The 11,671-nt window shown below is 33.3% G+C and overlaps 1 protein-coding gene across 5 annotated transcripts; it reads right to left on the bottom strand.

The window, feature by feature from the left end:
* Positions 1–1,792: 1,792 nt before the first annotated feature.
* LOC145098439 (very-long-chain (3R)-3-hydroxyacyl-CoA dehydratase PASTICCINO 2A-like) lies at positions 1,793–11,318 on the bottom strand. 5 transcript variants are annotated; one of them, XR_013704559.1, is made up of 15 exons: positions 10,529–11,317; positions 10,349–10,436; positions 10,101–10,248; positions 9,914–10,014; positions 9,752–9,823; positions 9,563–9,664; positions 9,405–9,487; positions 9,064–9,162; positions 8,896–8,946; positions 8,767–8,785; positions 8,563–8,651; positions 8,429–8,482; positions 8,237–8,335; positions 8,081–8,162; positions 1,793–1,974 (listed from the first exon to the last, which is right to left on the bottom strand). XR_013704559.1 is itself a non-coding variant. In XM_079036090.1 (14 exons), the coding sequence occupies exons 9-14, from the start codon at positions 9,112–9,114 to the stop codon at positions 8,237–8,239; spliced, it is 363 nt and encodes a 120-aa protein (XP_078892216.1). In that variant the 5' UTR covers positions 9,115–9,162; positions 9,405–9,487; positions 9,563–9,664; positions 9,752–9,823; positions 9,914–10,014; positions 10,101–10,248; positions 10,349–10,436; positions 10,529–10,604; positions 10,832–11,317; the 3' UTR covers positions 8,174–8,236. The 5 variants fall into 5 exon arrangements, 4 of the variants coding, with proteins under 4 accessions (XP_078892216.1, XP_078892207.1, XP_078892219.1 ...); XM_079036090.1 differs by lacking the exons at positions 1,793–1,974; positions 8,081–8,162 and having other exon boundaries at positions 8,174–8,335; positions 10,529–10,604; positions 10,832–11,317; XM_079036081.1 differs by lacking the exons at positions 1,793–1,974; positions 8,081–8,162 and having other exon boundaries at positions 8,174–8,335; positions 10,529–10,717; positions 10,832–11,317.
* Positions 11,319–11,671: the final 353 nt, after the last annotated feature.

Here is an 11,671-nt window from a genome sequence, read left to right on the forward strand (position 1 = left end):
TATCAAGGCGAACTCAAATGTGAGCTTCACCGAGCTCCGCTCCGCCTAACCTAAGTGTTGATGGTGGGAGAGTTAGAAGTGAGAGTCGAGAGAAAATACCTATGTGACATATATGTTGTTTATGGGTCGAAAGAGGTGGGAGGTATGGACTCCCTCCGCCCTTAAAGCAAGAAATACTAAACAATGCATGTAAGATAAAATCATGGTTTTTTTTTGTAGAACGTATTGTAATTATGGTAGAACTTTTTAGTCTAGCTCCAACACACTTAGTAAATTGTTGTCTTAAACCATGAAGGTGTTAACATATATAAGAAAATAACAATATTAGATATGTTTATGTCTTTTTAACATAAAATAGCCATAAATATGAAAAATGACCCAAATGGCCATTAAGGGTGTAACTGAGCCGAGCTACTCGTGAGCTACTCGGGATCGACTCGTTAAAAGCTCGACTCGAGATCGAATTAAATGAGCCCGAGCCAAGCTCGAGCCTAAATATGAGGCTCGTTTATTAAACGAGCTCGAGCCGCACTTCAATTAGTGGACTCGTGAGCCTAAACGAGTCTATATATATATATATATATATATATATATATATATATATATATATATATATATATATATATATAGGCTCGTTTGAGCTCGTTTAGGCTCGCAAGTTCACTAAATTGTTAACGAGCCGAGCCCAAGCTTCATTTTAAGGCTCGAATCAAGCTCGAGCTTCTTCGAAATTAAACGAGCCGAGCTCGAGCTTTGTCAGGATCGGGTTCGGTTCGGCTCGTTTACACCCCTAATTGCCACTATATTCCCAATTAACCATCATCTGCAAAAATTTGGTTGACTGATAATTTATTTATTTATTTTTGAGATTTTTGAGGTTGATGCCAGTAAAAATATTTAGGCAGACACCATAATTTTTTTAAATGTTGACCAAGAATTTTTTTTTTTAGATTTTTGTAGACCATCTTTGTCATTGGTAGAAACCAAATGGTATGACGGTTGCTATAAACTTAGTATGCAAAAGCTATGACCTTTGTTGGAGCTAAAAAAATATGATTTTCGGACATCCAACTTGCGAGTGTAATATGGCCACGGAAAGCCCTTATTACCGCAAACACAATGCCTTTTTAAAGCTCAAACAGAGTTCCTTTGTGAAAATATTGAATGATCAAAGTTACTTTTTTTTAATCTTTTTCACCACCTAGCCTATTGTGGAACTAAAAAGTTATGACTTCATAACATCTAAATTTGAAGTGTAATATATCAGTGGAAAACATTTTCACAAAGAACATAATGAAAAAAATCAGCTGAAAAGAGTTCTTATAAAGGAGTTACTAAGGTTCGAAGTTTGAAAAAAAAAATTAATAAAGTTGCAGCCAACTATATATACCTTTTTGCAATTGGCCTAACTACAAAAATTATAACTATTTAGGTATTTATCATTTTGTGGCTATTTTGTTCTAAAAAATTTTAAAAAACGATTACTATTGTATTTTTTACTATTATTAATTACCTTTGTGTTACTCTTAAATAAATATTGTTTGTTGTTCATATATATTGTACTTACAACTCCACATTGCACTTGTACCATAAGAAGTTGAACAGACAAGTAGAAGTAGATGCACATATATAGTAAAAATACAAAATTACTTTGTTGTTTACCAAATATCAGAAACTCACTGTATGTTTTTTAACATGATCCCTGTGGGTCTAAAACTTACGTGGTTGGTCTTGATCCATGTAAAAAAAAAAAATACTACTTTACCATTTTTATTTTCTTCTTTGTAACATCCCAAAAACCATGATAAATTTTTTCTTTTTATAAAAAGATTTCCATTAGAAACCAAAGATAATCAACCAATGTTTTCAAATCATACCAAGGAAATCAGAGTATCAAGTCAATCTTTCAAAACATAACACCATATGAGGATGTGTACGATCACACCTTCGACTTGCCCTAATCATCAGAACTACCTGAAACATTAAAATCAACAACTGTAAGTCAAAGCTTGGTAAGTTCCCCCAAAATAACCCAAACAACAATACATAAACAATGCAAGCATATCAGGCCAATAGTCTACCAACTAAGATTACCCCTAGCCCACAGTCTCCCAACTGGATTTCCCTGGGTTTTTTGGCCTATAGGACAATGTTGTACCGCCTCAATCCAATCGTACTATGTCCACATTTGCAATAGATAAACAATAACCAGCAATACAGGTTATCTTATAGATCTATCAATCTAACAAATCAAATTTGGTTAAAGTCAACGGGCAATGGTGAAAAAGTCGAATGTCGGTCGCCACGACATGGACGAGCTTATTCCATGTCGTGGGGATAATAGGACACAATAGACGCGATTTTGCCAAATACCACAGCATGGCGACTAATCCCCCACATCTTAGGAACTGTCCAAACTAGCTTAAACCTTTCAAATCTTTATCGTTTTCCCCACTTATTTAAACTTTCCAGAATGCTTCCATACTCCCAAAAGATCATAAAAATTGTAGCTTTATAGACATGCATGTTGAATGCATGTCTTTAGCTCAAGCTAGGTCAAAATGGTATAAAATGGGGTCAAGATCACATGCAAGACGTCAAAACTTTATCAAACTTTGGATCGATCAATTCTAACTACAAAAGGACTCTATGGATCCATAAAGTTGGCAACTTTATAGAACCCCAACATTCCAACTTCTTTAATCATGAAGAATAACACAAGAAAACCAAGATCTAAGCACATGGAGTCACAATGTTTGGAACTTGAGGACTTAAAAAAAGTCCAGAAAAGATGCACAGTTAGGAAGGGGAGAGTTTCTTGTTGAAACAAATCTTCAAGGGTCACCTTTTTCTTCTTCAAGACACCACCATACACCACCAAAAGCTCAAAAGTTAACAATGGAAGCTAGGATTTGTTGTGGGGGCTGAAGGAGAGTGATAGAGACTGAGGGGGAGCAAACTTAGCCATCACATCCCTTAAAATAAGGGCACAAACCCTAGAATTAGGTTTTTCTATTAAACTGCTACCACATCGTGGCCATTATATTGCCACACCATGGCACCCACTAATGATGTGCGTATTCTTGGGCCATGGCCATGTCATCGGAACTCACCCACCATGACGTGGCCACCAGAAATCCAAAACTTTAAACATTAACTGCTTACGAGGAACATACCAGAAACTTGGCGTTACAATTCTCCCCCACTTGAACTAGATTTTGTCCTTAAAATCTTTAGCAGGGTGGTGCTTACACATCTTCGACTCGGGCTCCTATGTCCATTCAGAACCCTTCTGATCATGCCACTGAACCTTAACTAGGAGTACCACCTTGTTGCACAAGGCCTTCGTCTTCTTAGCTAGAATAGGCACCAACCTCTCCACATAGTTTAGGTTCTCGTTGACCTAAATGTCATCTAGTGAGACCACCACAGCATCATCAACCAAGCACTTCTGAATCTGAGAAACATGAAAGGTGCTATGAATCTGACTAAGCTCATCCGACAAATCCAACTGGTAGGCCACCTTGCCTACCTTAGCCACTATGGGAAAAGGTCCGATGAACCAGGGGCCCAAATTTCCCTTCTTTCTGAAGCGTATAACACCATTCCAGGGTGATGCCTTCAGCAAAACCATGTACCCAGGTTGAAACTCCAGCTCAGGCCATAGCCTATCAGCATAACTCTTATGTATGCTCTGTGTTGTCTGCAACCTATCTGATTTCCTGAATAAGCTTTGTCAAGTGGAGAACCACCTCAGTCCTCCCCATGACTCTATGACCGACCTTTCCCCAATAAATTAGAGTATGACACTTCCTACAATAAAGAAACTCATATGAAGGCACACTAATGCTAGAATGATAGTTGTTGTTGTACGTAAACTCAGCTAGGGGAAGGTAGGCGTCTCAGCTCCATCAACATATCCACGAGCATCTAAATAGTTTGCTCACTCTGACCATCAGTCTGAGGGTGATAAGAAGTGTTGAAGTGTAGTCTCGTACCAACTCCTCATTAAATCTCTCCCAAAACCGAGAAGTAAACTTTACATCGCGATCAAATTCGATAGAGACTGGTACACCGTGGCATGAATTTATTTCGCGCAGATAAACGTCGACCAATTTCTTAACCAAAGAACTCTCTTGAATAGAGAGAAAATGGGCACTCTTGGTGAGGTGATCAACAATAGCCCAAATGACATCTAATCCCTTGGCCGTCCTCGAAAACTTGGTGATCAAATCCATAGTGATTTACTCCTATTTCCAAATGCATACCTCCAAAGGCTATAACTTACCATGTGGCCTCTAATGCTCTTTCATGACCATCCGACAAGTCAAGCATCTCTACATATACCATGCTATATCTCACTTCATGCATGACCACCAATAGCTAAATCTCAAGTCTCGATACATCTTCATGACTCCAGGGTGAATAGAGAACCATAACTTATGTGCCTCCTCCATTAATGTCTGTCGGACCCCACCAAAAACTGGGACCCAAACCTGACCACACTGGTCATATGTTTGTGACTATCGGTGACAAATCTACCAATTTGACCCTTAATCTTCTCCTTCTTCCAATTCTCTCACCTGATTCCTTCCGTTTGAGCCTTCTTGATCAAATCTAGGAGTGGTGATTCGATGGTCCTCCTGAAATAGAGCTCTTGAATGGGAGTACTAGCCGCCTTGCGACTCAAAGCATCGTCAACCGCATTGACCTTCCATGGATAATAAAGATTCTCATAGTCATAATCCTTGACTATGTTGAGCCACTTGTGCTATCTCATGTTAAGATTCAGGTGATCCATAAGATATATCAAGCTCGTTTGGTCTGTGTAGATGGTAAAACAGACCCCAAAAAGATAGTATCACCAAATCTTTAGGGGAAGTACCATAGCCCCCAACTCCAAGACATGTGTCGGATACCTAACCTCATGAGGCTTTAATTTCCTGGATACATACACAATGACCCTACCCTACTACATGAGTACCACCCCAAAACTATTGATTGACGCATCAGAATATACCATAAAATCCTTAACACTCTCAGGTATAGTCAATATTGGGGCCACACATAACTTCCGCCTCAGAGTCTTAAATGCAACCTACTGCTCAGGCCCCCAATAGAAATCCAAAATCTTATTTGTCAAGCTGGTCGAAGGGACAGTAATCTTAGAAAAGTCCTGAATGAACCTCCAAAATTTTTATTGAGTTTTGTCACACTCAACTCGACTCATATAATTAATTTTTTTACGTTCTTTATTATGAGTTAATTAACCTATTCCAATGGTTCATTGTTCTATGTGTTCACCTTATTTATTGACCCTCGGGCTCTATATGAAAATAATCAGGTACCTTCTTATAATATACTCATTTCTATATACCCTCCCTCTCTCTCTCTCTCTCTTATATATATAAATAAATATATATATATATATATATAATATATATATATATGTATATATATATATATATATATATATATAGAGAGAGAGAGAGAGAGCGCGCACTAGGTTCGGGTGTTTAAAGTAATTATTGTGTTATTGTATGCATTAATGTGGGTCAATCAAAATTAAATAATTAAATAAATAAATAAGGGTAATTTAGTAATTTGTTTAGTAACTTCCAAAAATAATCCCTATAATCATGGTATTGATTTATAACCTAAATAAATAAGGGCGTCTTTGCTTTCAACAAGTGGATCCACTTAAAAGATTAGGGCTTTTAAACGCGTGTTCCTTTTGATCGGGCAAAGATGGATTCCGCCTATATCGTGAATCCTCCAATGTTCAAACGATTATGTCTCCGGCCACACCAGAAGACTGTCAATCGGTGTTGGTCACTTCCGCTGCTCACCGCTTGCACTTCATCCACGCTGCTTACCTCCGGCCACACGAGACGACCCTCAGTCGACTGCTTACCTCCGGCTAACCTGTCGGCATCCACTCCTCGATCTCCGCTATTCATCTTTGTTGAAGCGTTTATCATCCTTGAAGCCATCTGTCAACAATCCAGAGTGGTTATCTGGTTATCGATAGAAAGGTAAGCATCAGTTTCAATCCTTATTTTTTTGTCTATCCATCATGTTGATTTCCACATTCTTCACTGATTTGTTTCAGTGGGATTGAATGACAACAAATTATCGTTTGTAAAAGCTTAAGTTTGTGAAGTGGAAATCGTTTGTTTAATTATAATTTCTCCATCACATTTCAATCCGGCTTAATTTATGTTTAGCACATAAACTATTTGATGAAATGACTTAGGGCAATCTTATTTAGAATTTCAAAATTGAAACTTATTATATTAAGTTTTCACAAAATTTTGAAGATATATTAATATTAGTTTTTCCTTGTTATACCAGGGTTAAATTTTAACTTGATGCCCTCTTTCTGTTATGTGATGCCAATAGGCGAGAGTTTGCAAACAATTACATTTGAGTTTAAAATCACATATTCACATATTGTCTAAAACACTTGGTCTTAATGAAAGAAAATACCAATTTAAGCTAATATGCTTCAAACTAGACATGTTCTTTCACTTCAAAATAGAAAAAAAAAAAACTAATTTGAGAATAAGATCTCACATATTTCCTATTTACAATATTGGTATTCACTTCTAGTAATCCCTTAGTGGTTTGTGTATTTTATACAATTCCAATTCTATAGGAATGGAATCGCGAATTCAAATTCTATTGGAATGGAAACACAAATTCTAATTCTGTTGGAATGGAGTATGGATATTTATCATTAATATACATGTTCTACAATTTTTGGTTATTGGTTTTGGTCCAGTTAACAAGTCCGCATATTTTTCCAAAGGAATATAGTTTTTTTTATTTATCATCTGCTAATGCGTTATTGGATTCTAAACTACAATTGGATTTGTTTTCACAGAAGTTGATGCTTGAAGAAGTTGATGCTTGAAGAACAGACAAAGAAATTGAAAGTGTTTCTTAGCAACATTATTCTTTTAGAATGAATTAATGTATTTGTTAGATTTTTGAAGTTTTTCTACAATTTGAAAGTTTTTTAGTTTTATTCTTTTTACAATAAATGTAATTCTTAGCAATTGTTACATGTATTCTATAAGAATTAATGTAATTTTTTGTTTTAATTCTTCAATTGATGGTTCAAGAATTTTGTTATTCTACAAGAAATTTTTAAATTCATTATCTAGAAATATGTTCAAGAATATTTTTATTATTTTATGGTTCAAGAATATTTTTATTTTCGAACACACTCAAACATATTCTGCCAGAATGTCCGAATTAAAAACCTTATAATTCGTAAAATCGGATTTTTAAAATTAATAGAATCTATGATCCCTTAAAATATGCAAATTTCCTTTATTAAATCTATATTAACTGACTAAATTACCCTTGTAATTAATTAAGATGATATTTTTCAATTATATTTAATTCAATAATACATATTAATCACATTCTTAAAATAAGTAAATTTTATTGGCCCACATTTATTCATACAATAACACAATAATTACTCTGAATAGAATAACCTAAGCTTATATATATATATATATATATATATATATATATATATATATATATATATATATATATATATATATATATATATATATATATATATATATATGAAAATAATCGGGTACCTTCTTGTAAAATGGTCATGTACTCAAAGGAGAGTAGGATATTGTTTCTTTTGTTGGTAAGGATTGTTTCTAAATAGAAGGGTAAAATGATCATTTGCTCAAACAAGAGTAAGATACTATTTCTTTTGTGAGTAAGCATTGTTTCTAAATAGAATGGTTAAACGTTCATTTAATCTAACAAAAGTAAGATATTGTTTTCTTGTTAGCAAGCATTGTTTTTAACTAGAAGGGTAAAATGATCATTGACCAAAGAGAAGGATAAAATGACCATTTACTCAAGCAAGAGTTAGATACTACTTCTTTGTTAACAAGCATCATTTCTAAATAGATAACTAAATGGTCATATTATATGGTAAGCCATCTATATAGGTGTCTCTTTTTTACTTAATACAAAAAGTCAAGGAAAAGCAAAGGGTAAAAGGTCATATTATATGGTAGTAGGAATGGAGGGTTGTTACCTTCATACAAGGCAATGCATTATAGATCATAGCAATTTCACTTAAGATGCCAATTGGATATAACACAAGAAATGTGCTATACCTACACTCACACAACCAAAAGTTACAATTTTTATAAAAGAGAGTAGAAAAATAATGAGAAATAAATTCTTGAACCTAGTTGACCAAAGAATGAAGGTCAAACTTGAGCCATAAAAGCCAGTATGGAGTAGAACCAAATGCCTCTTTTGTCCCAAAGAAAGAGTATCTAATAATCTAATTATCAACACCATAAATAATATATTGTTACAAAATAATGAAATCATTTATTTTTTTCTTCCATTTCTTCAAGCTCAAATATTTTTATACCTTGGTGATACTCCAACTAATGACCAAAGAGCTAACAATAGGATGTGTTTGAACCTGTCACAATCAAATTTTTTTATCTCAGTAAATCTATAATAAAACTAAAAATTATTAACTAAAAGGAAGAGAGCTCTAACCTCAAGAAAACTATAAAGGATTCCCCACACTACATACAATCTTGAACTTATTTGAGGCAATGTTGTTGAAATTGGGGATCTTACCAAGCCTTTTTCATGCCAAAAATAGCATAAAAATAAGAAATATATATTTATTGAAATTTAAATTGTGGAAATGAAATATGAAGTCATAGCTTATCAATGAGACAGAAGTGTAGAACTTACCTATGACACCATGTAGTATCTATTTCAAAAAGTAAGCAAACAAGAAAAGAAAGAAAGACAAGTTAAAATATATCAAAAAGATTAAAGCAAAAGGGAATGTGAATATTTTTAACAATAAAAGAGAGGCACCTGAGATAATGGAACACCTCCAACTGTAACAAATTCATCCTTGAATTGGCCCTAAATTAATTGAAATACATAATAGGATTACAAAAACAAGCACTCTGACAAAAATATTAACTTGTTGAATTGAAAAAAATAAAAACCAAAATTGACCAATTTTGACTTATATGATACCTTTCCTTTCACTAAAAAAGAGCATTGCTTTAATAGAGCAGCAATTGACATCAATGAGTTATTTGATTTGGAAGCCTACAATATATCTTCATCAATACCCTACACAGAAAATTTTATAAGAATTTCTTGTAATATAATTCTCATTTTTCGAATTAAGATAATCATACAAACATCATGATTCAACAAATGTTTCCAAAATTGTTTCATGTTCCCAAATTCTTGAGGTTATGAACCACTTACTTTTTGTTTCTGCAAAATGTATACCAACATAAAATATGAAACCAATTGTTTTTTTAAAAAAATTGTTGAATTTACTTTATGGATTTACGAATAAAAAATACCGGAAACTCTTTTTTGTCTTGAGATAGCAACGCGTTTATATCTTCATTTGAAAAATCGGGAGAAAAGTCAACAAGAAGTTTTCCTGAATTGATACGTATGTAAAGTTATGGAATTAAAATAAATAAATAAATAAATAATAAAGAAATTGGTTTCTTGCCTTTATAAATAGAATCAAAAAGATCACCCCCCCCCCCCAAGCAGATAAGCGAAGAATTACTTGCCCACTAAATCCCAAATGTGTAACTAACATTGGCCCAACCTAAATTCAAGAAATAGCAATGTACTTTTATTTATTTGTGTATTTATAAATTTATAAGTTTGTTATAAAATTCATGAGAAAGCTTACATGGGTAAGATGTGGAATGTTCTTCTTCAAAGATTCAAGATTTAAACTTGCCTTCACTTATGGGATTGTAATCTGAAAAAAAAAATGTTTCAAATTCTCATCATCTTAAATAAAACAATGATAATTACTTTTAAAATAATCATAATAAATTATAATCAATACCCCAGATAACTCTGTAAACTGGATATCATCAATCTTGAATGTAAATATACTTGGAACCGGTTTAATTATAGAATGTCCAAGTTGACTAGCAAGATTATAACCTTGTAACAAAACAATCATGTCTTAGAAAAAAAATTAATCATCATATTTTGATATAATAAATATGTCAAAAAGTGTAACAAAAAACCTGTTGACTGCTGCCACTAGAAATTAAATAAGTAATCAGCTTCAACAAAATGCACATAATCAATCGTATGCTTCTCAATTTTGAGTATGAATTTTCCACTTTGAGAAATAAAAAGCTGATGTGACAGATTTTCGTGTCTGTAGTGTAACTAATTTAACAAACAAAATGTGAAAACGTGAATACATGAATACCAACAAATAAACATAGAGTATAGAAATATTATAGTTATAAGAACAAAAAAGTTATACCTCCTCTTTGTCTTGCTTCATTTAAAAGGCAATCAACTATTGTAGATGAATTGTCACTCACAGGGAAGACCCTTCCATCTTCCTCAATCTAAAGGGCAAGAATGTAAAATTTAGCAGAAACTATATGTATATATATTATATGAATGATTAATAATAATGTCAAGATTCAAGAAAGCTTACATATGTTTCCTACTTCCAAATTCATAATCATTAGGAAACAATAATACTTTTAATACATTTATCCCTTAATCCCTGCCTTCCATACATGAAAACTTCATTAAGACATTAACTTCCAATTTCCTTTGTGATACTTGTAAATTGTTGATTCTGATGATTTATTCCATAAACAAGCACTCCACGGAGCCAGGTCTAGGGTTTCAATATCACAAAAGAGAAGTATACACTATTTGACCTCCTCAGAAAAGCAATCACGAAATTAAATAATATCAAATGCAGGAGAATATAATTGAGCTAACTCATTACCACTGAGTGTATATATCCAGGACAATGGTCTTATCACTGGCGGCATTAACGATTGGCCAAAATGTATCCTTATCAACCTTGGTAACCTGACCTACAATGACCGTTGTACCGAACGTCTCCAAGCTCGATCTCACCTTCACCGAAGACATAATTTTTTTTTTGGTTTTACTATTGATCGACTTGGCTAAAGCAACAAATCAATGAACGTCTCTGCCAATGGTAAACTGTTTAGTCAACCATGATGACTGTTATCCAGTTGACAATGGCGGCAGAATCGGTCGACAATCAAGATGAATTTGTAACGCTATTATAGCGATGGAGGGCGGTTATCTTGGAGTATCTAAATGCTTGGAAGGAGATGTGATGGAGAAAGCTTGATGGTATGATATCTTGTGTAAAAGTACGGTGTTTCCCTTGAGTTCGATGTTGTCAAACTGGAGATTGTTGTGTATCAATTTAGGGAAAAAGAGATGTGTTGAGTCGATTTAGGGCACATTACTCTTTATTGGTATTCAAAATTAGTCCATCTTGTTTATCCTGCTTACTAAACCAAATAATCGTGTTTAAAAAAATTATCTATATAATTAATTTGGTCAAAATTAATCAAGTCTCCTTATTTAGTCAAAATATAAATAAAACAGACTTTTTCAAATGTGTTTTTCTTTTTATTTTTTCAAATTTTCCCAAATATTATTATAGTAATATGTTTGATTAGGACCTGTCAATAATGTAACCGGTCATTGCGAAATTATGTATAAAAAGAAAATAAAGTTGTAGTTATTTTCAAAAATAAAAAATTTATGAAAAATATTTTAGTTTTTATTAATTGAAAATTATATA

The sequence above is a fragment of the Lactuca serriola genome, chromosome 1 (genome assembly GCF_051521515.1).
Source record: "Lactuca serriola cultivar US96UC23 chromosome 1, Lser_US96UC23_V15, whole genome shotgun sequence".
Classification (NCBI taxonomy): domain Eukaryota; kingdom Viridiplantae; phylum Streptophyta; class Magnoliopsida; order Asterales; family Asteraceae; genus Lactuca; species Lactuca serriola.